Here is a 27,397-nt window from a genome sequence, read left to right on the forward strand (position 1 = left end):
GGAATAAGGAGGCCTGAGGAGTGGGAGAGAGGTGGGGGAAATGGCCAGTTGGTGGAGCAGGCAGAACACACGCAACATTTATTAGTTAAGTTTGTCATCTTATATGGGCATAGTTTGTGGCACCTTGAAACAATTACAATAGTAGCATCGATGATCCTTGATGACAGACCATTATAACAAATATAATAACAATGAGAAAGTTTAAAATGTTGTGAGAATTACCAAAATGTGACACTGAGGCATGAAGTAAGCAAATGCTATTGGGGAAATGGTGCCAATAGACTTGCTGGATATAGGGTTGTCAAAGAATTTCAACTTGTAAAAAAATGGTATTTGTGAAGTGCAATAAAGTGACACACAACAAACATGGTATGCTTCTATTGAACTCCTACTCCTCCTTTTATAATTCAGCTCAGATAATCCAAGCCCAAGATAGAATCACCATAATTCAGAGCAGCAGATAGTAACTACTTCTGTGAAAGGGAGGGGAATCTAAGCTAAGTCATTAATTTTTTAATTGTGATATATACACACAGAAAAGTACATTAGACATGTATGTTTATCTTCACATTTAGTTATAAATGCAACATTCATAAAGAGAACCACCTGCGTGACGAATTAGAATGTTGCCGAAAACCCAGTCACAAATGCCTCTTTCCCTCTGGTGGGAATCCCTACCCTAATTTTTATGTGGTAATCTGTTTTTTAAGTCATTCCTAAACAATATATTTGCTTTTGCCTGTTTTTGAACCTCTTTTAATCACATAATATATGTAGTTTTACATCTGGCTTCTTTCACTCAATATTGTGCTTCTAAGATTAATCTGTAGCTATCTCTTAACCATTTTCATTACTGCATAAAATTACATTTGTGAAAACATACAACGTATTGACTTATTCTATTGCTGGTGAACATTAGGTTCTGTCTAATTTGTGTCCATTATGAACAATGTTGATAAGAGGTTTTCTTGTACATGTCTCCTAGAGTACGTGTGCATAGATTTCTCTAGGTTTCCACTTAGAGTGGAAAACCTAAGTCATAGGTATATGTATCTTCAAGTCTTCTAGTAAAGTGTTTCTCAGGATGATTGTGACAATTTAATTACTTTCCAGTGGTGCAGTTCTTGTTGCTCAACATCTTTGCCAACAGTTGTTATTTGTTAGACTCCAAAAGCTTTGCAGATCTGATAGATGTGTAGTGGTATTTCACTATGGTTTTCATTTGAATTTCTCTGATTACTAATTAAGTTGTGCATCTTCACGTTTCTTGGTTATTCAGGTTTCTTCTTTTGTGAAGAAACCATTTTGCCATTTTTTTTTTTTGCCATTTTTCTACTGTGTTGTGTATTGATTTGTAGAAATTAATAAAAGTCTCCTTTGAATATTACACTTTTGCTGGGTCTAAACATTTTAAATATTTTTCCACTGTAAAGTTTGCTTTTTCACCTTTTAATGATCTATTTTAATGAACTGATGTTCTAAATTTTAATGTTTAAATTTATCAGTCTTTTCCTTATTCCATATCATGTAGATATTTTCCTGTATTATCTTCTAAAAGCTTCATAGATTTGCCTTTCACATTTATGTACACTTGAATTTGATTTTTCAAGTACAGTTTTTGGTAGGGATCCAATTTTGTTTTATTTCTTGTGAAAACACTATTGTCCTATTACCATTTGTAGGAAGGTCATCTTTTCCTCACTGCTATGTTATGCCATCTTTGTCATATACTAAGTGTCCATATATGCTTTGGTCTGTTTCCTTTTGTTATTGATTCTCAGCTAAATCAGATTATGGTCAGAAAACACACCATATGCTTTTAATTTCTTGAAAACTTTAAAAATCTTATTCTATGTCAAGTTATAATAATTATTTTTTTAAATTATCCCTAAGAACTTGAAAAAAAAACCCATGTATTTTGCAGCTACGTGTTTAATATTTACATGGTATATCTTTTCCTCTCTTTTTACCTTTTTGATAATCTTAGGTTTTAGTGGTGTCTTTCTTTTTTTTTTTTTGTGGTGTCTTTCTATAAACATTACTTATTAGAATTTTAAAATTCTGTCTTACAATCTTTGCTGATTTTTTGAAGCACATAGTCCATTTATATATTTAATACAATTCTTGATATATTTGTGTTCAAATATACTACATTTCTTTGTCTTTTGAACTCATTCCTCTTGCTCTTTATTTCTCTTTTATCTTCTTTATTATCTTACTTTTTTGATTGTCTGATTATTTATTAGTATATTTCCCCCATCCTAGTTTGGAATATATTCTGTTTCTGTTCTGCCTGTGGCAATCCTAGTAATTAATTCATGAATTCTTAACTTATCAAAGTCTAATAATAATGCGAACTTTTATTTTCCTTTTGAATAAAAGTAAAGCTTTAGAGTCCTTACTCAATTCACATCTTCCCAACTTACACATTATTGTAATCTAGTATTTATCTATCATTTTCATTGTTTTCAATTGGAGGGGTGGTTCAAAAAACTTAGCTTGTAACTGCTGGAAATCGTGGGATTAAAAAATTTTTTTCAAAAATTAATCTCAGCCTATGTTCAGCTCCAGGCTGAGGATGTGTCTTACTAATTGTTACATCTCCAATGCTTAAGGAAGTGACCTCACCTAAGGCAAATGCTCTAGCAGAGTGACTTCTGCTGACGTCTTCCCATATGTGTTGGCTGAATGTTCCTGAATGCTCTTGGCCATCTATATCTGTGTGTTACACAGTTTAGTGGATTAAAAAGTCAGGGTAGGGGTGTCTGGGTGGCTCAGTCAGTTAAGTGTCTGCCTTCTGCTCAGGTCATGATCTCAGGGTCCTGGGATTGAACACTGAGGGAGCCTGTTCTTCCCTCTGCCTGCCACGCTCCTTGCTTATGTTCTTTCTTTTGCTTTCTGTCAAATAAATAAATAAAATCTTTTTTTTTTTTTTTAAAGTCAAGGTAGTGTTTATGGTGGAGACATTTTAAGGATCCTGTGGGTTCCGGATATTTATACAGTCAACACCACTGTTCTGTCTCTTGTTTCCCTTCAACACTTAGGTATACTCACATAATCTGGATCAGAGAGATTCCAGTGCCATCTCCTATGGGTGATGCTGAGAAGCTAGCTCTGACTCTCCATCTGCCCTGGATCTCTGAGATTTGCTCCTATCTTGTAATTGGACCACCAGATGAACTTTGAAACTAGATCTCATGAAGTTTTCGAAGGCTAAGCCTGAATTTGCACTGAATAAATTTCTGAAAACTGTGCAATGCACTCTGTATATATTGTATCACTTTTCCAGTAGTTCCCATCATAATTTGGAATATGTGTCTGTATGGCATTAAATGTGGGGTGTGTTAGTTTGCTAGGGCTGCTGTAAAAAAGTACTACAAACTAGGTGGCTTTATATAACTGGAATGTGTTCTATCCCAGTTCTGGAGGCCAGAGTCTGAAATCAAGATATTGATAGGGCTGTGCTGTCTCTGAAGGTTCCTGAGAAGAATCCTTCCTTGCCCTTTTCTAGTTTTGGTACTTGCCAGCAATACTTCGCATTCCTTGGCTTGCAACCATGTAACTCCAATTTCTGCCTCTGTCTTCACAAAGCTGCCTTCTCACTCTGTGTGTGTGTTTTCACATGGCATTCTTCTCTGTGTGTGTTTATGTCCAAATTTCCCTCATGTTTTAAAGACATTCATCATTGGATTAAGGCCCACTTAAATCCAGTAAGACTGTGTTTTAATTTGATTCATCTGCACTCTATTTCCAAATAAGACCACATTTGCAGGTACCATGAGTTAGAACTTCAACATATCTTTTCTTTGGCAGAGGGAGTGTGTGTGCACAATTCAACTTACAGCCTGGGGCAAAAAATGTATCAAGAATATCTTCGAGAATAATATTGTCTACTTAATAGAACTAGTCTGATGATTGGATACATTTAATTCTTCCACATAACATAAAAATAAGCCAGTCTCCAAGCTCTCTATCTAGCTGTCTTAGAAGGCATTTTCATTTACTGCATGGGATTTAGATGTTGAAGAAATGGCACAGTCAATATCTGTTCTCCCTTGTTTGGTGGAACCAGTGAGGAAGAGCCATTTTGTTGAACTCATCCTTAAGATACAAACCGTACATCTGGAGAACAACTGATTTGTACGAAGACAACCCAGCCCTCAGATATTCCATCATTGCCTTACTAACCTACATCTGTGGGTACTGACCAACCCCACAAACATCTTGACAGCCTCCTCAGCCTCTGATGGGCTAACAGTGACAGAGAAAGGAAATCAAGATTTCAGAAAATCTGTACCAATGAGGCATGTATGGTGGACTAGTCTTTAGGCTTTGTAATTATATAAATGGGAGCTCTTATGAAGTGACCAAATGTCAGTCAAATTGACCTGATCCTTGTCATTGTGGCAGGAAATGTCCCAAAGGCTAATACAAGATCATGGCTGTCATTATGATCCTTTATATCCTACGTTGTCACAAAACTCCTTGCTCTCCTTCATCTTAAGACCCACCACATTCTTTGGCCTGAATATTCTTTCCTGTCAGCAAATTCTCCACCTGCTGCATAAATCCAAGTAATCATATGGCGTAATCATTAGTTTCCATTATCTCTTGTGCTTAGAGTGTGCTTGTCATATAATAGGTACTTAATAACATTTGTAGGATATATTTAAGAAAATAGTGACCATACCTTTTATCTTTCAGACCATCTTTTTCAAAATGTCCCTTTTCTTTTGATTATACTAATTATGGAATCGTGGCCCAAGGGGAATGTGAAAACCTTCCTTATTAAGGTCTGACTATGAGATGTGAAACAGGTTCTGGAATGTATCCAAAGCTACCACTTTAGCTACACAAAAGAAAAGTCTGGCCATTATAACTTCAGGAGAGAGTGTTTTCCTTATCTAAATTGGTGCAAAGCACCACTGAGTTTTACAAAAAGAAATGCAAGGGCCATAGAGAGTGTCCACTTTGTCTCCCACCTCCCACCACTTTTACAAGTGGGGAAACAGGTTCAGAGGGGAAAGAATGTGGTTCAGGTAGCATGGTGTTGGTGGAATACTTAGGATTAGAACAAACTTTCAGGACAGTGCTCCTTCCTGCTCCACCCAGATTCAAGCTCAAACTGCAAAATAATAATAGGAATACTGAAAATGAAGAAGTGATTTATGACACATGTCAGTATTACATTAGATTTTAAAATGGTGCTTTAAGATGTAACATTGGTCTTGATATACCTTTAAAAATATTAATTTTAATGGATATCTCAAAGGCCTTTCATGACATAGACCACAGGTATTACCTTGGGCAGGAGCAATTGTCTGGCAGCTGTCAACATGCAGTCATGCAAAATCCTAAATAACATTGTCATTCTCAGTGTGGTGTTTCACAGAGGAATAACCTGGACCTTCAGTAACATCCTTGCCATATATCTTTGGTAGTTCTGGTCCTGAGAAGATTATCACAGTAAATGTAAGCTCTGGGCACACTTAAAATAAAAGGACCAGGGAACATTTTCTGGAAAATAAGAGAATACATCATCTGATACTGAAATTCAAAAGGATTGTCACAGTGGAGATGTTCTTGGCTTCTGACTCCTGTTGGTTTTGAGGGCTTCTCCAAAGGTGGGCACCAAATGCATTCTCTGCCCAGTTCTGACACTGTGACTGGTGGCATGCATTGGTGAGGTGGTAACTGAGTGCCACCTTTAGTGGGAAAGAGTTATCACAGAGCAGAAGGTCACACCAGAACTGGTTAAGTCCATGCTGCAGTGTCCTCACTAGGGCTCAGGGGCAGTTACTTTCTTACTGGTAGCTTCCTCTTCATTCTGCATTGAGCTAGATGTGCTCATGTTGACTCGATCACTAAGGCCTCTAGTGACACTATCATAGGATGGTGGGAAAGATGTGGTAGATGCAGTTTCAGATTTGTCTGGGAGTGTGCAACTTTCATTTGCCATGAATACAACAAAGGCTTCATCTGGGGGAGACATAGCCTCCTCCTCAGCCCTTGGCACACCTCGGGGGTTGGAGATTGTCATGGAGCGGTGTAACACATAGCTCCGATAGGCCTTTTGAATGACAGTAGCTGAAATGTCTTCCTGCTTCCATCGGAGGGTGGTTGCTATTGGTTCATAGGATGTTTTTGAAACATTAGTTGCCATAAACTTCTCTTCAATATTTGCCTTCAGAGAATCCAACTCCCCAGATTCTCCCAGAACATTCTTAGTGAAGGCAAAAAGAATGTCCAAACAGTGAATCTTATCTCCAGGGACCAAGGGTAGATCCATCTGGATTAATATATTCTGATTGGGTTTTGGGATTCGCAGGGGGCCTGAAAGAGTGTTTGCAAAGTCTGAGAGGGCAGAAAAGGTAATAAATTGAGTGGCCTCTGGGTCGAACTTCTCCCAGGTCTCATAGAACATGTCAAAATCATCCTCACTCAAAGGTTCACTGCTTTCCTGCGTGGCCACATTGAAGTTCTCCAGAATCACTGCAATGTACATGTTGACCACAATGAGGAAGGAGATGATGATGTATGTGGTAAAGAAGAGGATGCCCACGGCTGGGTTCCCACAGTTGCCCCGGGAGCCATTGCTGTTGGGCAGATTGGGGTCACAGTAAGGGGGTCCTGTGTTGAGGATAGGGCTGAGGAGGCCATCCCAGCCAGCTGATGTGGTGATCTGGAAGAGGCACAGCATGCTGTTGGCGAAGGTCTGGAAGTTGAACATGTCATCGATACCAGCCTCCCAACTTACATGGGGGAAGCTGGCCATGCCGAAGATGGAGTAGATGAACATGACAAGGAAGAGCAGCAGCCCGATGTTAAAGAGGGCAGGCAGGGACATCATAAGGGCAAAGAGCAGTGTGCGGATTCCCTTGGCTGCTCGTATCAGCCTGAGGATGCGACCAATTCGGGCCAAGCGGATGACTCGGAAGAGTGTTGGGGAGAAGTAATTTTCAAGTGACGTAAGAATTGCAGAAAATACCAGGCCTTTAGAAGAGAGGGAAATGATCTAATTAGTACTTGCAAGCTTGAGCCCTGACAAAGCTGGTTGCAATCATACTCTCCAATCTCTGCTCTGTATGGATCCCCATGTGAGCATCTATATTCAAGGACTCTGGGCCTTCTGAGCCTTGCATGGTGGCTGGCATAAAGTGGGGGCTCAGTATGTGCTCATTGCATAAGTTTTTTCTCTCTCAAATAAGTCCCATGCTAAAAAAAAAAAAAAAAAAAAAAAAAGCCCCATGCTTCCCCCCATGTTCTTATCTTTCTTTCCCTCCACCCAGAATGTTTTCTTCTCAGTCTATGGTCAAAGCCCTGCCTTCTGCAGCCTAGTTTAACTGGAGGTGACTACACCATATTCTGCATGTATACAGCCCTTGTCTGCTTCTGTCTATGACACAGGCCCTACTCTTCCCTGAGAACTCAGCCTTGGGACATGACTTTTCCTCCATCTTTTCCTGGTCCTGTGCTCTGCAAAGGCCAGCATCCCCTGTGATTCATCTCCTCATTTCCTACTGTGAAGATTGACTCAGTTCCTGGCACATGGTCCTGTGAATAATTGTACAGAGCTTGGTGTTAATTACAAGGGGGTCTGAAGAGTTGGGCAACTTGCTGACAGCTAAAGTTGACTGGCTTTGAATGGCCAGCTGTCTGCATAATGGCTTTTATTTGTTTCTTTCATCTCCAGCTGTGTTTGAACTCTATGTTAGGGCCTGGAGATGGGCTTGTTTAGGGTCAGTTATGGTCCTCCCAACCCCCAACTATGAACAAATTTGAACAAAGATGAAGAATGTATATGTCTCTCTATATGATATCTAACTTGAAGATTTGTTAAGCTTGATCTTGGGGCTGTGGATCCCTATAAGGACCACGAAAGATTAGGTGAAGTTAGGTCAGACAGGATGCAAAACCTCTCAGGACAAATGGTGAGGAGCGTGGTGGCAAACTCTCTCCTTGCCAGAGTTCCCTTGACCCTCTTCCCCTACTTGCCTTTCATCATATGAATATGGATGGTCATAGTATTGTGTTGGAAAGAGGAAGGAAATGGGAAGAGATTTGGGAAGTAATTATAATATTGTATTATTAAAAACTTTATGAAAGCCCCTCTCTTAAAGCATATTTAATTAGGATGTATATGTCTATATAATCTATTAAGATTCTGCCAGCCAATGAGTCTACATAATACCTTAAGGGAGTATGAGTCTTCATACTTGTAATAAATTGTTACTCAATACGTGTCTTGCTAGTGGGAAGGGAGAAAGGGAGAGAGGGAGGGCAGAAGGATTAAGAGGTGGGTTCTTTCACTTGTTTTCCAGCGGTCTCTATGACTGATTTCTAACCAGTGGATTGTGTTGCTGTGTAGGTCATTGGAACTGGTAGTTAAGGTGTCCCCATCATAGAATGGAGTACTCTGAGTGTATTTTATTTCTATAGTGTTGATATGGAAGTCACATAAGCAGGCTCTTTTCTCTATTATAAAGTCAAAATGATCTTTAGAGTTTCTCAGTTTGGAAAGCAAACACACAAAACAAACCTCCCACAAAAAACAGCAGCAACAGGAAAACAAAACAAAACAGAAAACAAAAATAAATGTAAACTTCCCAAACAAACAGTCCAAGGCTGTATTTCAGCACCAGGGAGGGGAGATTGATTAAGTTCTGCCAAGTTGTATTTAGATGCTGTTAGCTCTTGATGGTAAATCAATGGAAAATTAAATCTATAGCTATGTTTTGACAGAAAAGTAAGCACGTCATGATATAATAGGTCAGGATATATTTATAATGCCAAGTAAATCTGGTGCACTGGGATTAGGCCTTTGTAGGGCCAGACTTTGCCAAAACCACAAGAGGGCTAAGGACACTCTTTTGGTTGTTGGTAGAAGGCAACTAATTCATTAGAAGAACATTAGCTAGGTCTAAATTCAGCTCTCTCCTTTACAAACTATATGACCTTACATAACTTTCTTAATCTGTAAGGCTCAATTTTAAAATGTATAAAATGAGGATAATGACATTCCTTCAGAGAGCTGTTGTGAAGACCCAAGGAACCCAGTCTGGTCCTCAGAAGTCAGCAAGCTCTCAATTGTGGTGGCTCCATTCCCCACTTTAACATCTGACTTTATGAGTTTTCTCTGAATGCCCATTGGCCCCCCGAATACTGGGTCTATTCAACACCCAGACTAGGCTCTAAGAGCACTGACCTTTTGGCATTGATTCTTTGACTTGTCTAACACTCACATTCCCTAAGTAGATAGTTATATAAAGATTTAATTGCAGATTCTTGACTTAAGAATCTCCTTTGAATACTCTTAGTTTTTGCTCACTCTTCTGGCAACCACCTCCTTTTCCAGAAAGCATTTAATGACTCACCTCAAATCATACCACCCATTCTCCTCTTTAAAGACCATCAAGATAAGGCCCACTGGAAATTCCATCATATATCATCTGGAGGAGTGATTTTCCCTATCAGCCCCAAAGTTCAGGCAATGGGCTATGCACACAGTAGGTGCTTAAAAACACTTTGTGACAGCATGGAGAAGGCCAATGGAAACTCTCCATTTTACAGAGAGGATAGGGACATTTTTAAATCTGCTGCTCTTGGAAAGCAGCAAATACTGGGCTCCTCTAACATATAATGTATATTGAAAAAGTTTGTTGGTTGTCCTCTTGGTTTTGAAAAAAAAAAAACAAAAACCAACCCAAACAACCCCAAGCAGAGTTTGGGTTTCCCCACCACCTGTAAGCCCACTTACTCCCAATGGAGAGGACCACGACAATGAAGTCAAACACATTCCAGCCATTGGTGAAGTAGTAATGCCGCAAGGCAAACATCTTCATGACACACTCGCCCGTGAAGACAGCCACAAAGAACTGATTGATTTTGTTAAGGATTTTCGTCTTTTCTTCACTCTGCTCATCAGTCTCCACCATCATGGTGATCATGTTGAGGCAGATGAGGACCATGATGACAATGTCGAAAGCTTGTCTGGTCACAATGTCAAAGACAAAGCCCTGGTACTTGTTCTGGGAAAACAAGAGATGGTCCATCAGGGCCTTTCTGGCCAATATACAAGGGGCATCTGGAGAGGCTGCATTCTCCATAGAAGGCTTTCTGAAACCCGTCTCTTATCTTCCTCACACCACATCCAAACAGAAGTCAAGTCCTGTCCTTGCGCCTTCCAAAATCTTATTCTTAGTTGATTTTACTTCAATGCTTCAATTCAAGTCCTCATTGCCTTTCCCACCCCCTTGAAGTCACCAGGCACTTTTTCCTCATTGGTGGACCATTTGCAAGCACTTCCCATCCCATCACTTGGCTATCTAAATTCCAATAGTCTTGAGTATCTATTTTTCTTAAGCCCCACTCCTTCCAGGGAGATCTCCCTAATTTCCTAATCACATCGCACTACATTGCCCATTTCCTCTCTCCCACAGCCTTTGGTCAGACTTGAGTTCTAGCATTTCGTGTGTGTTTCTCTTCTTCTCTTCTAGAGAGTGGGCTCTTTGAGGATGGGACCATGTCTTATTTAACATTGTGTTCCCATAGTTCCTACATAGCATGAGTTCAAGAACTGCAAACCAAGTGGCTGCTCATTCTCCCCTACCCTAGGTATTCTAGGGAAGGAGGGTAGGCCTGGAGTCCTTCTTGTTTCCCACTATAACTTTCAGACCTTTGCTCCTCCTGCATCTTGCAAAACCCTTCCTCCTTTGAAGCTTGTGTCATCTAGGTGGTTTACCTTCACCTCTTCTTCATTGCTGCCACTTACCAACCTCCTGATCCTCTGGCTTCATTACTGAGGAATGAGGCTTTTAGCCAGACTTTAACCAGACTCTTGTGGTTACTTACTCTTGGTTCCTTAGGTAAATCTCTAATGACCTAGCTCTTCCTAGCTTAAAGAAAAAAAAAATCTTCCTGAACCTTACATCTCCCTCCAGCTACCACCTTACTTTCTCCCTACTACTCCCCCCACTTTCACAGCCGAATTCTTGAAGGCATTTTGTGTAATCACTGTTCCCACTCATTCCTCAATTCACCCCCCACACGGCTTTTGTCCACATTCTGTTACTGAGATGGTTCTAGTTAAGATCACCAATGACCTCCAGAATGTAAGTACAAGGATACCTGTTTGGCATTGCTTGCCACACCTGCCACCTTGAAACTCTCCTTTCTTAGTCTCCAGCATGCCATACTTCCTTGGTTCTTTTCTTGTCTTTCTATCTATTCTTTTTTGAGTCTTCTTTATGCAACCCTTAGATGTTGGAGCACCTCAAGGCTCAGTCCTAGGCACCCTTTGCTCTTCATTCCATTCTTTCTCTCTTAGGAATCTCTCCAACCTGTGAATTGGTATCTGTGTGATTTTTGCTAATTTTATTTCTATGTCACAGGACTATAGTCTCTTTGAGGGGAGGAATTTTGTATGTGTTACTCACTGCTCTATCCTCAGTGTCTGCAGAGTACCTGGCATGCAATGGATGTTCAATAAATGGATGAATGAACGGATGACAGAATGGACAGCTCTGAATTACCCACACCTCATATAAAATTAGAAGACCACTCTATTGTATACAACAGGCACTTACTGAATGTATACTATGTGCTGGGCTCTGCATGAGTGGAGGCAGAGAGGACCCTGTCATGTGTCTCATCAGGGAGCTCACAGGAGCTGCAAAGCAGACATGGGCAGAAGGGCTGAGACAGAGGCTGGGTCTTGCTTTATTCTTCCTGGTGAGGAGAGGTTGTTACACTGTGGGGTTAGAGCAAAGAATCAGACACAGGTAGGCCTGGATCTGGGGATAACTGATGGCCCATGTCTTTTCCGGAGTAGGAGGGGGATTGAAGAGCCACTAATAACTTCAATTTCATCACTGAAAATGGTGAAAAAATAAAGCCCTTTCATGACCACACAATTTCTAATTAAACAGAGCAGGTGACAACATTACTAAGTTGCGGGCATTGAGATTATCCTGGATATTTGGATGCTGGGGAATGGAGCAGCTTGCTGGCTGCTCTTGGCTTAACCTGTGAGCAGGGTTCACTCCTTTGCAACTCTCAGTGCTCTCAGAGATGTTGAAGTGGGTGACTGATAATGTGAGCCTATTATTTTCCTATATAGTGAAGTACGTGAAACCTGCTTTTAGTAATTTCTATAGCAGGGAATGTTATAGAATAAAACTTCCCAGTCTTGTGGAAGCTGTAGTCTTTGCTATGGATGAAGCATACAATTTAGAACTTGAGCTTTGCCAGTGGTGAGGTGGAGTGAGTGAGTGTGTGTGTGTGTGTGTGTGTGTGTGCGCACGCATGTATGTGTGTGTATACCAAGTTGGCCCTCCTGTGAAATGGCACCCATGCTCCTGTGGGGCAGAACTCTTGTGTCAGTGCTGTTTATCTGACCAGCTCAACCTGTTGGGGCTGCTAAGGGAAGAAGGTGAGTATTCCAGTACCAATAATCTAGTGAAAAGAGAGCTGGATCTGGGAGGGTGAATCTTAGGTAGGAGTGGGAATTTCTCTTTTTGCTGGTGTTTCTTTCTCGGCTCTGGACTTTGAGGAAGGCAGATGATCAGGCTTATCTGACAGGGTGGTGGGTGCCAAGATGTGGCCTGCCATATGGTTGCTGTCCAGGAGCAAGGATGGGCCGAGACTTGTGGGCCCTGGAGAGCAGCCATATGCAGTTGCTGCTTGGGCCCCTGATCTGCTAGTTTTTTCTTTGGGACCCCTAAGACTTCAAAGTCTTGTTTAAATGTTCCAGCCTTGCCTTGGCTATGATAGGGGAACAAAGGGAAAAAAGTGTTGGCTATGCTTCGAACACATTATTAAGGAGAGAGCCATGTTCCTCCACTAAAGCTAGGACAGTACTGATAGTTAATTAGTAATATACCCCCTTCCCATCCAAAGGGATGATGACTCTCAGAAACACAGTTAGGCTGTGAGGTCTCACTTCCCTTATCTGTGTGGTGGGCCTCTCCCATTGTCAACCTTGGAGGGTCTTGGTTATGGTTTGATTAGGAGAAATGGTGACTGTCATGATTTTGCCAAGGGATGTCCATAGCACAGACTCCTTAGTGTCTGGTTCAACTGTAGATTCAGCATCAGTCCAGCCACCAGGGAAGGCCAACAGGGACTCACCTGCTTGTTTCTCTGTAAGTCACAGGATCTTTCTCCCCTGAATTGATGCTGATTGGCTGGGCTCAGCCACTTACCTACATCTTTTCATTCTGAGCCTGTTCCTGCTCATTGGACTGGCTGACTGAGGGGTACTCCCTGAGACTTAAGCTATCTTGATTTGATAGGGATTTGGAAGGAAACCTCTGCCCCTACAGAGGTCTGAACATCCTATCACCCTTCATTATAACACTTCTTATTGGAACTGAGCATACCAATACATTCATGACCACTGTTTCCAAGTAAAGTATATCCAAAGGTCATAGAATTTTTTCCCCCTGCAAATGTTTTCAAGACTATGTGCTCATGAAGTTTTTAGCAATTTATATAAACCCCATACCTTGACTTAGAAATCTTAATGCCTTGGCCAACAGAATATGTCTCCCTAATTCTAGGGAGAGGTCCTCTCCTTTGTTGTAGGTCTTTAGGCTTTGCCCTGGTAGTGGTGGTTGGGGGGGTGCTGATGGCATAGTGTCCTAGACACACCTGTAGTTCTCTTAACAGACACTGCATCTTATCCACAGAAAGGTTATGTAAGTGAACAAGATGTCAATTCCATTCTGATGGCTCAGAAACTCTTGGAAGAGGTTTCACTGAACATTCCCTACATAATAATACTCCCCCTGACGAACCTGTTTATCTACTCTCAGCAGAGGCTAACTAGAGGTTTGACATTTTCCATCTTCTAGTGGAGGACTGAGAAGAACTTAGGTGATAATATGTATGGTTTGGGTGTTGTGTTTCATGGGGTAATAGAGGGCATGTCTCTTAAGGTTTTTGTGAATAAAGAAATCAAAGTGGAGTAGAGCTCTAAGTTTTGGTCAATCTTTAAATACAAGGATGGGATAACTTTTGGCTCCTATTGACCATGACTGGGGCCAGGATCTTACAGGCTTGGGTTTTTGGCCATTTCCTATCTATGTACTGTAGGCATGGGGTGGGATGTAGGGTAAGGCTGGAGATTCATTGCCACCTAGATCAAGAAGCATAACCACAAACACACTTCATCTCAGGGCTCTTACCATCTTTAGTATCATTTAGCCTAACCTGCTCCCAATCTTGTGATTGAACCCTAAACTGGTTGGGGAACTCAGTACTTCCTTAAATAGATCTATTTGGAGTATCTGTGGGAGATATACTCTCTCCAGAAGACCAGAGTTCCTTCTTTAACACTTCTCATTCCTTGGGCCAGGGAACTCTCATTACATCATCCCCAAACTCAACCTAGTTTTCCCCCTTCACAGAGAGCACTGGCCAACCCCTACCCACCCACCATAGGCTTAAGCTATTGGTTGGACTTCCAGAAACATTCTTCTCTGGAGCTCACCAGGGGCCGTGGGATGGGCTTCTGGGGCTTCTTGGAGCCCAGCTTCTTCATGGCATTGTAGTACTTCTTTTGTTCCTCTGTCATGAAGATGTCCTGGCCCCCTAAGTACAGGAGAGGATAACAAACACCACTGTTACTAAAGTTACAGGAACTCCCAGGGATACCAAAATCAGAGCATGCTGGAGAAGAACAACATCTCCACATTCTTCCTTCTCTGCAGAAAGACAATGTCAAGGCCCGAATCAAGCAGTGACCTGCCTAGGTGCCACAATTGGTGACAGAGTGGGTGGGACAGAGCCCCAGCTCTGTCTCCCTGCCTGAGTCTCTGGAACAAAACCTGTTTGTTTCTCTTCCATAAGAACCCAGAGGGGATGCTTGATAAGAGGGTGGGAAGAATTTGGAGGCAGAACCTAAGGAGAAAATAAATATTGTTTAAAATCTGAGCCTTGCATCCAGCCTGACAATATTAGTCAAATCTACTGGGCTTCTGGAATCTTAGTTCCTGCCTAGGACAAGATCTTCTCTCAGGGCCTTCTGCAGCAAAGACCTTGAGATCCAGCCCCTTAACTCCTTCCTGGAGAGGAGGAGCTAAGGACAGTTACTGCCTTATCCAAGGGTCCTTGGAGAACTCTTTATTGGTTCTCTTGAGTCCCACCATTTGCATTGACTTCTGCTTTACAGTGCCAAAATTTTCACCATCAAAAATGCCTTCCTCCCTTAGTTTTGGGTTTTCTTTGAGGACCCTCTAGACCTCCTGCATTTAATCCCTCGAATTCCTGAACTAATTTGAATTCTTCCCATTTCCATACCATGTAAAGTAGTTCACTGCAAATGCTTGGGAAATGGGTTGAGATCTCTGGGATTTGAGGATATTTTAGAAAATCTATGGATACAGAGAGCCTTCAGGGAGAGATCTCTGAGTGGGGCAGGGGCAGAGGATTGGGAGCACTGGGTGGAGCACTGAAAATTCTGGGCAAGGAGTCAGCATATATAGCCCCCACCCCCAACTTCATCACTGGTTTATCTCATTCTATTACCTAACATGACCCTGTCAAGGTCTCACTTAGTTTCCTCACCTATAAAATGGGAGAATGGATTGTTTGAATGGTCTCAAAGCCCTCAAGGGTGCTGATGACATTGATCAGCACTTCATAGCTGTCTTGCTGAGCCCCTCTGGGGTGGAGAAGGGCTGCCCACTTCTTATGCCCAGAACTCTGGCAAGGACTTCCTATAGGTGGGAAGGCTATGCCATTAGACTTTCATTCTAAAATATAATAGTACTGTAGCTCAGTCCTAAACTAGGTACTTCTTCTTTTTTTTTTTTTTTTTGGGATTTGATTTATTTATCTGAGAGAGAGAGAGAAAACAAGTGAGCAAGAGAGGATGAGCATGGGGGGAGGGGCAGAGGGAGAAGGAGAAGACTCTCCACTGAGTGGGGAGCCCAAACCGGTGGCCTGATCCCAGGACCTTAGGATCATGACCTGAGAAGAAAGGCAGACACTTAACCTACCTTCTTGTACAGGCTTTTACTTTCCCCTCACCAGAATCTTATGAGCAGGTATTATTAACTCCACTGAATAGATAAGAAAGCTGAGGCTCAGAGAATTTTCAGTAATTGCCAGGATCAGCCATCTAGCGAGTGGTTGAACTGGGAATGCAAGCCCAGGTTTGTATGATGCCAAAACTAATGCTGGGCTCTTGGTGCTATACTATGTGACTTATCCATAGGACCCTGTTTTTTCCTCTTGATCTCAGCTTACTTTGGTCTAACGTGGTGCTTTATCTACCTCAAGGGAATGGAGGGTGTTAAATGAAAGGGTAAATAGAGGGTAACAAGAAAGCATCTTACACTTTTAATGCCCTAACATTTTAATGTAAATATAAGAGGTCATGTGGGATTCAGTTCCTATTCATCAGAGTCAGCATCCATGGAGGCAAGGGTCTTCCTCCCCATCCCAAGGAGGATTGGGATTCAGCCAACACTGAATCTCTGGCCCTTGCAGAGGCCTCCTGACTTAGTGCTTCTGGAGGTCAGAGCTCCAGACAGAGGCAACAAGTTCTGGAGCCCTTTCTTTACCTGTTGATGTTTCCCAAGGGTTACCTAGGGCACACTCAGCATACCAGGTTCCAAATGGGAAGACCCGGGCACTCTGGGAAAGAGGAAGGGGACCCGGACAGAAGTGGGGATGTTGTTGACACAGAGAAATGCAGCTCTTCCAGCAGCAACCCCAGGACACCAGGCAGGGGTGAGTGCTACAATCGGGGTGCAAACATGGATGTTGGTGTAAAAGGCCAAAACTGGGCTTCTGGTCAGACATGAAGGCTAGGGAGTGTTGGCTTTAGTCATGAAGTCAGGTGACAGGGAGGGAAAGATTCATGGAAACACCCGAGCCCCACTTATCTTTTTTTTCTGTTGATTGAAGTTGTCAATTATGACCCCAACAAACAGATTGAGTGTGAAGAAGCCACCAAAAATGATGAAGATGACGAAGTACAAGTACATGTACACATTGTCCTCCCACTTAGGCTGCAAGTTCACCTGTGAACAGACAAGGGGAGGCATGGGGAGCAGGTGGGTATGTTTGTGTTGATCCCTGAGACAAGGACCTGGGTGTGGGTGGGTGGTTTATTTGAGAGTCAGGAACCAGGACTGAGGGATGGGGAGGGTAAACAGGAGAAAAGCCAAATGAGGTGTTGTTAAGCAGGCCATCACTAGGGGGCAACTGGTGCTCTATCCTGTTGGGGTTCTCTAGTGAACTGAGTAGAATGAACCTCAGAATTGTACCTCTAAGGGACTGGGAAGCTGGAGCATTTATCTGCAGATTCCCCAAACTTATCTGTGAAGATTGCCCCTGTGGACATTCAATCCCTTACCCTTGGGGGAGGGACTCTGAGGCATTGAAGAAAGTCAAGTCTCAGAGAATTAGAAGCACGGCTTGGGAGTGAACTCAAGAGTTGGAATGAGGGGATTGGGGCAGGGCATCAGCTCTGCCCCAGCAGCAAAGTATCTTTCCTCAGCAGCACCCATCTCCTTCCCCTGCTGCCATGACAATATCCTTGTTGTGGCCAGCACCCCACTCCTGCCTCTGCCCAGGGAGTGCTCTCACACATAGTCCTGGAGAGGTTATCTGATATTTTCCTCAGTGGCGAGCAGGAGAACTTGAAAAGCCTAGGGAGTGTGCCCGGTAGGGGAACAGGTGAGGTTAGCTTAAACATTCAAGAGAGGCACAGCTGGACACTGCTCCAGGGAAGGATAAGGCCAGCCTATTGGGGGACTGCCCTTTTTGGTACCAAAGCCACCTTCATTCCATTTCAAACCGACTGATGTGAGTGGGATGGACCAAAGGGAAGGCAGTAGGCATGGCGGGCTGAGACTCACATCTCGGGCATCAACAGCTGCATACATGATGTCCATCCAGCCTTTAAAGGTTGCCTGGAAACAAGGAGCAGAGGCCACTCAGTGTCTGACCATTGTCTATGCTGAACTTTGTTTTGATTCACTTATTTGTCTGTTTTTCTCATAGAGCACGGGCCCCCTGGAGGCAGTTTTCTATATCTGCTGGGGCTAAGAACAGCACCTGGCCCACCACAGCCATTCAGGGATTATTTGTTGAACCAATGCATGAACAAACAGTGGGATGTAGGAAGGTGTGGGTTACTGCATGACAAGTGTATAAGCAATTGCATCAACACCTGATGGATGAAGGCAAGGTATGAATGAATGAATGACAGTGTGGATGTTTTTGCCTGTCATCGCCACCAGCACTTTCTATCATTATAACAGACCTGGAATACAATTTATTACTGTCTAGGAGAGGATCTTCAGTAGAAGACTGAACAGGTGGCTATATCATGACTATTTTGTACAAAGAGTAAATTCTAAGTCATCACCTGATACAGTTGCATTGCAGGCTCATCCCTTTATTCTAGGCTGCCAGCCCACGCTTGTCTAATTGCACCACTGTGACATCGCTTTCATGGGTGAGGCCCTGCAGCCTTATGCTAGTCTATAGGAATGGGTAGTGACTTCAGCTCACACTGATTGCTACCTCTTGCAAAGTCTCTACATAGCAACTTCTGAAAGACCTCAGACCCTCCACATTATAAAATAGCCAAAGGAAGAGACATGGTTGATCTCAGAACTTACCACCTGCAGAAGTGCTAGGTAACCCATTGCAACATTATCAAAGTTGACTTTCACATTGACCCAGAAGAAGCTGCCAGTGTGGTTCTGATCTTTGCAGTCAGATATGTTATTCACAATAGACAAAGGCACAAGAGAAAGGTGTTCATTGGTTTTGTTGATGCACCGCCCAAACTTCCCCGCAAAGAAGTTCACACCCATGATGCTGAAGATGAGCCAGAAGATGAGGCAGACGAGGAGAACATTCATGATGGACGGGATGGCACCCACAAGGGCATCTACCACCACCTGGGGGGAAATGCAAAAGGATCTGGAACCCTTCTTGCTGAATCCTACTTCTGTCTACACTCACTCTGCTTCATGAACCAGTGGTCTTTGGATCCAGTACGGGAAGTGGGTTAATTAGAGCAATAATTCAGACTGAGAAGACTGAGAGGTACTGGGTAGCTGAAGATGGGTTTAGATCTTCTCCCTAAACATTCTGGGCAGGTTTTAGGGTCTTTCTCCAGGATTAAGGAGATGGATGAACTTACAGTACACACATGCTCTTTTAGGGGTGTGAGTGGGTGTGTTGTGCTTGTATATACAGACTTCTAGGAACTTGCTTTATTCTTCTTAAATGTTATTTTAAAAGGGCTTTAAAAAATATAGTTCAAGGTGTGCCTTGGTCAAGAATCAGTGAAAATCAAAATCCTTATTCACAAACATGCTTATTTGTAAAGCAGCAACCTAGAAATAAAATAAAACAAATTTCAAACTATTTCAATCATAAGTTCCTAGTGTTTGTGAAGGTACAAGTGAGTTTTTAAAGTCCACTTTTGTTTTTGAAGATACGATGTCTTCTTTGAGTCAAGGGGGGAAGAAAGCAAAACCTTACTTTCAGTACCTGTAGCCTTTTATAATTAGGAGGAAGGGGAGGGGGACAAATTAGCAATCCTTTGTCCCCCCAGTAATTCAAGGGCCTGGCTTGTGAGCATTCCATCGTGAGGAAGACAGTGAGGGCAAGGTGGAGGTGACAGTGATGGGCAAGGAAAGGTTTAGATGAAAGGGAAGAATCCATGACTACATTGTGTTGGGGAGGATGCTTTCCAGTGGATGGCAGCCATGGTGCTGAGCTGATGGTGCCACCACATTCAAATGGAGTGTCAGAGGAAAGGTTCATTTGTCTTGGAAAAATGAAGGGTTTGGGGTGTTCTGGAGATCTTGGCAAAAAGGACATTAGGCAGGTTAGGGAGATCGAGGTAAGAGATGTTAAAGCATACTTCACTATAAGCAGGAAAGTGTGTCTGAGTGCTGATAGACATGATATTTGAGTTGAGAAGGGGAGAGTGCTCACAAAGGGACACAAAGGAAAACCAGAGCATTAGGATATGGCAGCGCTACCAAAATCCCAGTGGGAAACGAGTACCAAGAGCCCACCTGTTGGGGTAGGCCTAGAGCTCAGGTTCAGGGACAGGGGGGCATGGGAAGTGGGGAAGGGGTACCAAATGCTGCAGACCAGAGCAGTTTGGAGATAGGTCTTACCCGCATGCCTTCAAATCGAGACAGAGCCCGCAGGGGCCTCAGGGCACGGAGGGTCCGAAGGGCTTTGATGGATGCCATGTCAGAATACTGCAGGATTTTTGCTATAAGGCTTGTCAGGGAGATCTGATGCAGGCAGAGAGCAAAAGCATTACTCTAGGTTCCAGAGGTCCTGGTAGAAGGAGACAGGAAATCCCTCCCATACTACACTCTGTCCAAGCCATCATCCTGGCTCCCATCTTATTTTGAACTCCAGTGAAAGTTCTCGAGACAGTTCCATTTCTTTCCCTTATTAAAGATTTCATTCACCACTTCTTGAACCTCAGTCCTCCACAGTACCATGCTGTGGTGTGTGGGTGGTCAAGCTCCCAGTGTATTATATCAACCTTCCTTTTCCCCTCCAGAGGCACCAGCCAGACTTCAACAGCCTTGAAACTCTGACTTTCAGAGACTTGGAGAGATGATTTCCTTTGTGGAGGTCATGCTGAAAGTCTATTTTGAAGAATGCAAAGTGAGTCTCAACTGTATTTGCCCAGAAAAGTAGAGGGCAAAGAGTCCTGGTCTCTTTCCCTTCTCAACCCCTGATTTTTTTTTTGGGGGGGGGGGCTTTGGGTCAGTACTTTTCTAGTCCAGGTCACATATTCCCCCTGTATAAAATGAGGGAGTCAAAGTTAGAGTGAGTGGCATGGATCTATGAAATCCAGCTTTCACAGGTGGCTGAGATATAAAGACTAGGTTGTGTGATTCCCTGTTGGGTTTTTTTTTTTTAAGTGTTGGACCAAGAACTGTAAAGGACACAAATTGACATGGACAAATGGCCACACCTTCCAGGAGCTTTGAAGGTCCCAGTGTGGTACCATATGCATAGGCTTCAGCTTGCTAGATACTGTGACCTAATCTTGGAAGACCCCAACTGCACCATGACTGGTGGGCTGAATTCAGGCTTAGCTTCTCCTGGCAGCTAGGTTGGGAGATACACCAGGAAGGGGTCTCCATTTGGTTGCTAGAGCCTCAAACAATGCCTATTCTCTAAATGCTTATTCCATCAGGACAAAGACAGGGAATGGAAAAAATACCCTTTCTTCATCCATGCAGGGCTCCAGACACCAGTAGGTGGCACCCAGCTGTCTGGCTGACAGAGGGAGGAGAGGTTTGGGGCCAATTTTATGCTGGACCCTATTCAGTCTTTTGCTCAGCCTCCTGGGAAGGCTGCCTCATGTGTAAAATCTATAGCTGGAGGAATCAGGGTCTGGGGTCAAAGTCCTCCACCCAAGCCCAGCTCCACTCCCACTGCTCAGGCTGTTAGCCCCCCAACTGCTCTGTAGTATTGCATCCATTCTCCACTGCAAATTTGATTATAATCATGTGTGTCTCTTACTCCCAGAATTCACTGGTGTTTTATCATCCTCAGGTTAAGTCCTAGATTTCTTAGCCTGTATTATTTAGCTGCATACTACTTTTTCAGCCGTATTTCACTCATATATTCTTCCTAAGTAAAATTGTTTCCTAAATTTACCTGTATCTGTACTTTTGCTCAGGATCAGCTTTTAAATAAAATTGCCCCCCCATCCCACAGTCCTCTTTGCATTTCAATGCTCCTGCTCATTTTAAACCCCACATTTAATGTCAGTTCCTATAGGATGCCTTCCCAACTACCCCACCCCCACAGGCTCTTGTCTCTGTGTCCCTAAGACAATAATTATTTCCGGCAGTGCTCACCACATACCGCCCTTATAATAGGTTTATTTTTCTCTGTGTGTCTTATCTGCTGAGAGATTACAGCACAAACTCTTAGAGATAGGGAGTTTTTACTTCTTGGCTTCTGCCCATCCCACAGCACTGCATAAGACAATCCTATGTTCAGTAGTCATAAATAAACATTTGATAAATTGAAGAAAATATAGAGGCATGTTGCGATGGATGAGAGGAAGAAGAGAAAGAAGGAAGATGGACGGGAAGAGTATTTGGATAGAATAATGGATTAAAAGAAACAAAGATGGAGAGGACAGGCAGTTGAAAGGAAGGATGAAAGAAAGAAGGACAAAATATGGAAGTATAGCACACTGGATGGATGGGATGGATGAAAGGGAGAAGAACAGATGGCTGAGTGAAATGACTGATAGATGAATGGAAAGAGAGTTAGATAGAATAAATAAATAGAAGAGATTAGAGAATGGATGGAAGGTTGATTGGTTGAGAGGAGGAGTGAAAGGAAAATGGATGAATGGATAGATGGGTGGAAAGAAGGAAGGATGGGGGCATATGGGTGGCTCAGTCAGTTATGGGTCTGCCTTTAGCTCAGGTTATCCTGGGGTCCTAGGATTGAGCCTCAAGTTGGGCTCCCTGCTCAGCAGGGAGTCTGCCCCTCCCTCTCCCTCTGTCCTTCCCCCTTTTGTGCATGGGCTCTCTCTCTCAAATAAATAAATAAATAAATAAATAAAATAAATAAATCTTTTAAAAAAGAAGGAAGGATAAGTAGATGGTTAAAGGAAACATAGGAAGATGGAAGAATGAATGGCTAGGATGATGCTTGGATTAAAGATGCATGAATGAATGAGTAGAAGGTTAGATGACTGAATAGTCAGAGAGATGAACCAAAAGATAGAAAGACAGAAGGATTAATAACCAGTTGATAGATAGATGAAAGGAAGGTTAGGATGAATGGATAAGTGGAAGAGAAGAGAGAAAGAAGAATGAGAATGGATGGAAGGAAGGACAGGACGGACTGACAGGATAAATGGAAGAAGTAATGATGAACGGATGTTTAGAAGAAGAGAAAAAGGAAGGGTGAATGGCTGGGTAGATGGAAGGAGGGATATGTGGATGGAAGGATGGATGATCAAAAGGAAGAATTAGGAGGATGGATGGAATGAGAGGGTGAGCATTGAAGGTGATCAGGACTTCAATGAGTGAGACGTATGTAGGTAAGAGTGACTGTGCCCCTAATAGGGGTGTGAAGCCAGAAGAAAACACTTTTCCTTCATTTATGAATAATTATTTTATATGCACAAAGTTATCACCTGTGACTCAGATTTCAGGCCTCACAGCTAATCCCTGTGGTAGAGTGTCCTGATGCTGCCAGCGTGTTGGTATCAGGCAAGAAGAGAACTGAGTACACAGACCTGCTGTGGGGGACCTGCCAGCACAGGAGGCTGGACAGAATGTTCTGTACTGGACCCCATCCAGCTTCAGGAGGCGAGCACTGAATACAGACACATTTCCTGACACCTCTGATGTGCAGCCCTTGGTCCTGGTGGCTGCTGGAGTGTGGGAGGCAGAGACAAACACAGCATGAGCCTCCCCCTGCCAGTGGGGACCCTCAGCTGTACCACAGTAAGCAAATAACTCGGGCAGCCATCCTGCAAAGCCAAGAGGGCAAAGACCTGGACAGAGATAGAGGATCGTTGTGGGTAGGATGAGAGAGAGCGACCACTCCTGGCTTTTGGGGGCAAGGAAGGCTCTTTGGAGATTTCACTGAGAATGGTCTCCTCACAGAAGTGAGGAATCCTAGGTCTAGCATGTGGGAGGCACTTAGTCAATCCCCTCGTGCAGTGGTAAGTGGCCCCAGGTTAATGTGAGTCTGAACACATGTGCTTCAACTCAGCATCTCTCCAAAGGACCCTCTGTCCCTTTTAGTGCCACTGGGGAGAAGCTGGTGGAGCAAGCTCGGTGATTCTCCACCTGGCTGCATACATATTGGACAATGCCTAGGAGCTCCTATAAGATGTTGATGCCTGAGCTTCACCTAGGACTGGAGAGATCTGAATCTCTGGGAGTAGCAGTATTGGTTCACTGTATTTTTAAGAGTTCCCAGGTGATTCTAAAGTATAGCCAGGGCTGAGGACCACTGAAGCAGAAGGTGGGAAGATTCTCTGGGTAGTGCAGTCCTTGGCTCCCATTTGCCCAGAAGCCCTGTCAAGGGATGCAAGGTCCTAAGACCCTTGAGATCCTCCTGTGTCATCTTGCTTTGGATGTCAAATACGAAGGGCAGTCAGTGGTCTTGTGGGTGGAGGCCTAGGAACTGAGGACTCAGCTGAGCATCCCCACTGTGCCAGAGTCGTGTACTGTCTGATCTTACCATTCCCCAGTGTGCAGGCTATTCTCAGAGTTCTTGCTAAGAGCTCAAGACTATGGAGCGGCCCACGAGGCGAGGCCACCACTTCCTTGGTGCTAGCAACAGCTATCCCTTAGAGGTGAGGACCCCAAACCCCATGAGTGCCCATGAGCCACTCACATTCACGATGAGAAAGTCCAGCCAGCACCAGGCATTGGTGAAGTAATTTTTAAAGCCATAGGCCACCCACTTGAGCAGCATCTCGAATACAAAGATAAATGTAAACACCCTGTCAGTATATTCCAGCAAGGCCTTCACAGTGGGCTTCTGGTCAAGGTGATAGTCTTCAAAGGCCTGGAGGGAAGAAAGGGAGCAGAATGGTAGGCTGCCTGGACCCACAGCACTGGCGCCCAGTGATAAGGAAGGACCCCACCAGCCCTGCCCTCAGCCCCTGGGAGGACTTTGGGAACCAGCTTGCCTGTATCATTTTGTTTTTCTGCTTAGGGTACATGTGTGTGGGGTGGGGTTCCGAGGGCCAATGGAAGAGGCACTGTGTGATACAAACCAGGACCCCCTGGAGCCAACGGGCCCGCAGCCTGGCTTACTCTTTGCAGGGGAGCTGAAAGCAAGGGAGAAAAGAAACCTTCTCAAATTGGGGCTTGGAAGTGAACCAAAGGGATCCTAACAGCGACTTGGTTTAAAAATAAAAGCATCAAAGGATGTTCACAGGCAGTTCACAAAACTGAAAGTAAGAATTGTCCATGAACCTCTGAAAAAGAATGTTCTAGCTCACTGGTAATTAAGGAAATTCAAATGGAAAGAAGATGTCATTTTTCTCTTAAGAGATTGGTGGAGAGAGAAAAGAACGAGGGTAAGGCCAGGGTTGCTATGGCCGTGGGGACGTCCCTCCTCTCCTGCCTAACTGGGGGCTGCAAACCAGTTCAGTCTTCTGGGAGACCAATCTGGCATGAGGGCTCAAAGGTTTCGGGAGCCCAGCAATTCTGCCTTCACGGATTTAGCCTAAGGACACTTGATGTTCTTGGTGCCCCACCCAGATGCCCGTGGAGGGGCCAGGGCAGCCATCCCCCAGCAGCTGTGAGGTTGGCTGCTAACAGCTGGTGGATGCCCCCTTTTCCTAAGGACCTCCCTGGGCTGAGGCGAACTGCCTCCTCCTGCAGAAATGCCTGGGAGGCCAAATGCCTGGTCTGGGGGCAGCCACAGCCAGTGACTACCCCCTTTGCTTCAAGGTGGCACAGCTCTGTGACACCTTTTTTGCTTCATAGCTCCCGTGGGATCAAGCTGAGGTGGACTGTGTGGGAGCTGTGTCTTCTACCTCCTCTCCTGGTCCTGCCTCCCTCACGGGCTTCCCCTCAGAGCACGCCTTCCATAAGCTGCTTGCACAGGAATCCTTGCTGCGGATTCTGCTTCTAACTGGACCCAAGATGGGGAAGAAGCCAATGTCCTCAAAGGAGTCGACATACGCTGTTCAGTGCTTATTAGAAGTAAACAGTGGGATTATTTACATAAATGGTGGTGCATTCCCGTAATGGAAAGCACTGCAGCCACTAAGTCAGCTAGTAGGAGTGTATTTACTGTGAGAATTTACTGAGAAATTACAGAATGCATAAATGTGGTTTCAGCTTTGTAATATTTATGTATTATATGCATAAGAGAGATGGGAAGGAAGTATACCAAAATGTTTTCAAAGTGAGATTCTCTTTGAGTGATAGGAAAATGGGTGATATTTTTTCTTTGCATCTTCCCATGATTTCCAAGTTTTTTTTTTTTTTGCACTTTACTTTGTCAGATGAAAACTCATGTTATTTATTTATTTTTTTTTAAAGTACTCAAAGTAAAAGCATAAGGAAGACTAAATTTGGTGCCAGCCTGTTCAGTCCCTTGGGGAAGGAGATGGGGAGGTGAGGGCCCAGCAGCTGGTGCAGGATCTGCACTCCCTGCTGGGAGGGAGGGGAGCAGCTGGAGTGAGTGGAGTAGGGGAACAGAAAGAAAGGAAGGAGCAGGAGAGCATGGAGAAGAGAAATGAGGAGAGGAGGCCCATGGGGAAAGACAGGAGTGGAGGAGGTAATGAGGAAAGCACCTTGTCAACAGCAAATGTGACTATTGTCCTCGTCAAGGAGGACAGGAAAGAGGGGAGGGTGGGGAGAAATCACCCAGCCCCCTCTTGCCCAGCTATGTGGCCAGTGTACCAGAGCTGTACGGAGCCAGCTGGGGCCACGGACAGTCACCACCCTGTACCCAGCTGTGACCCCTTCAGATGTTGCCACACCCTCCCCTTCTCCAATGCCAGAGCAGCCCTGGTTCCAGAGACTCTCTTTGCCCTCGGTGTAGTGCCATTGCACACCTGACCCCCTACCCCAGATCATGTCTTCTCACCTGCTCTTCCCCGAGGCTGAACCAGTACACAGTGTGGCTTTGGCACCCTTCCTGGGATATCTGGTGTTTAAGTAGGTGCCCAGATATCCAATAGATTGTTTTTAGGGAGTAAATGACACAGAAAGAACAAACCAAGTGAAGACACTTGGAGCCATGAGTCAGGAAAGCGGGCTTCTTGTCCTCCTTTAACTAATTAGCTGGGACCCCAGGCAGGCCTCTTCATGTCTTTGGGCTGTGCCTTCCTCATCCGTAAGAGGGAGACACCTGGGGATGGCGAGTCCTCTCCCGTGTCTACAGCTACTTCGGTCCACTGGGAAGATGAGTTGAGATTGTGCAGGGAGCAATCAGAGCCTCCTTCCTTGTCCTCCTTGGCCATTCAGCAAGGGGCTAAGGAAGTGGCTCCTGAGTCAGCATCCCTATGCCTGTAAGGCTGTGTTATTTAAAGTGTGGTCTTTGGCCCGCGGCCTCAGCATCCCCTGGAGCTTGTTCGAAATGCCAATTCTCAGGCCCCACCCCAGCTCTGATTCAGAATCTGCCTTTTAGCAAGCTCCCCAGGTAATTACTTTATGAAAAGTGCAGATATAATGATGTGCTGTGAGCCTAGAATGAATAATAGTATTTGCAAGTGGCTTGATAAGACAGGAGGATGGCAATCTTTGCACTGGGCCTTTGGAGAAGGCTGGTGTTTGGGAGGCCAAGGGGTAGAAAGCCAGGGCTTTGGGATCAGATGAGGGTAGAGGTAGGTTTTGCTACTGACAAGCTGGGTAACATGAACAAGTGCCTCAGGCCCCTT

At 44.0% G+C, this 27,397-nt stretch overlaps 1 protein-coding gene across 3 annotated transcripts in view; it reads right to left on the reverse strand.

The window, feature by feature from the left end:
- Positions 1-5,779: 5,779 nt before the first annotated feature.
- The window catches only part of LOC111159039 (sodium voltage-gated channel alpha subunit 10), a 95,633-nt gene continuing 74,015 nt past the window's right edge, over positions 5,780-27,397 (reverse strand). For all 3 annotated transcript variants that reach the window (XM_022521409.1, XM_022521408.1, XM_022521407.1), the window contains 8 exons: positions 24,391-24,564; positions 20,160-20,282; positions 18,639-18,923; positions 17,871-17,924; positions 16,893-17,030; positions 14,492-14,596; positions 9,758-10,028; positions 5,780-6,993 (listed from right to left, as the gene is read on the reverse strand). In XM_022521409.1, coding sequence (XP_022377117.1) covers positions 5,780-6,993; positions 9,758-10,028; positions 14,492-14,596; positions 16,893-17,030; positions 17,871-17,924; positions 18,639-18,923; positions 20,160-20,282; positions 24,391-24,564 — 2,364 coding nt within the window. The remainder of the gene's footprint in view (positions 6,994-9,757; positions 10,029-14,491; positions 14,597-16,892; positions 17,031-17,870; positions 17,925-18,638; positions 18,924-20,159; positions 20,283-24,390; positions 24,565-27,397) is intronic.

This window comes from Enhydra lutris, unplaced genomic scaffold (assembly GCF_002288905.1).
Source record: "Enhydra lutris kenyoni isolate GAN:26980312 unplaced genomic scaffold, ASM228890v2 scaffoldscaffold66, whole genome shotgun sequence".
NCBI classification, from domain to species: Eukaryota; Metazoa; Chordata; class Mammalia; order Carnivora; family Mustelidae; genus Enhydra; species Enhydra lutris.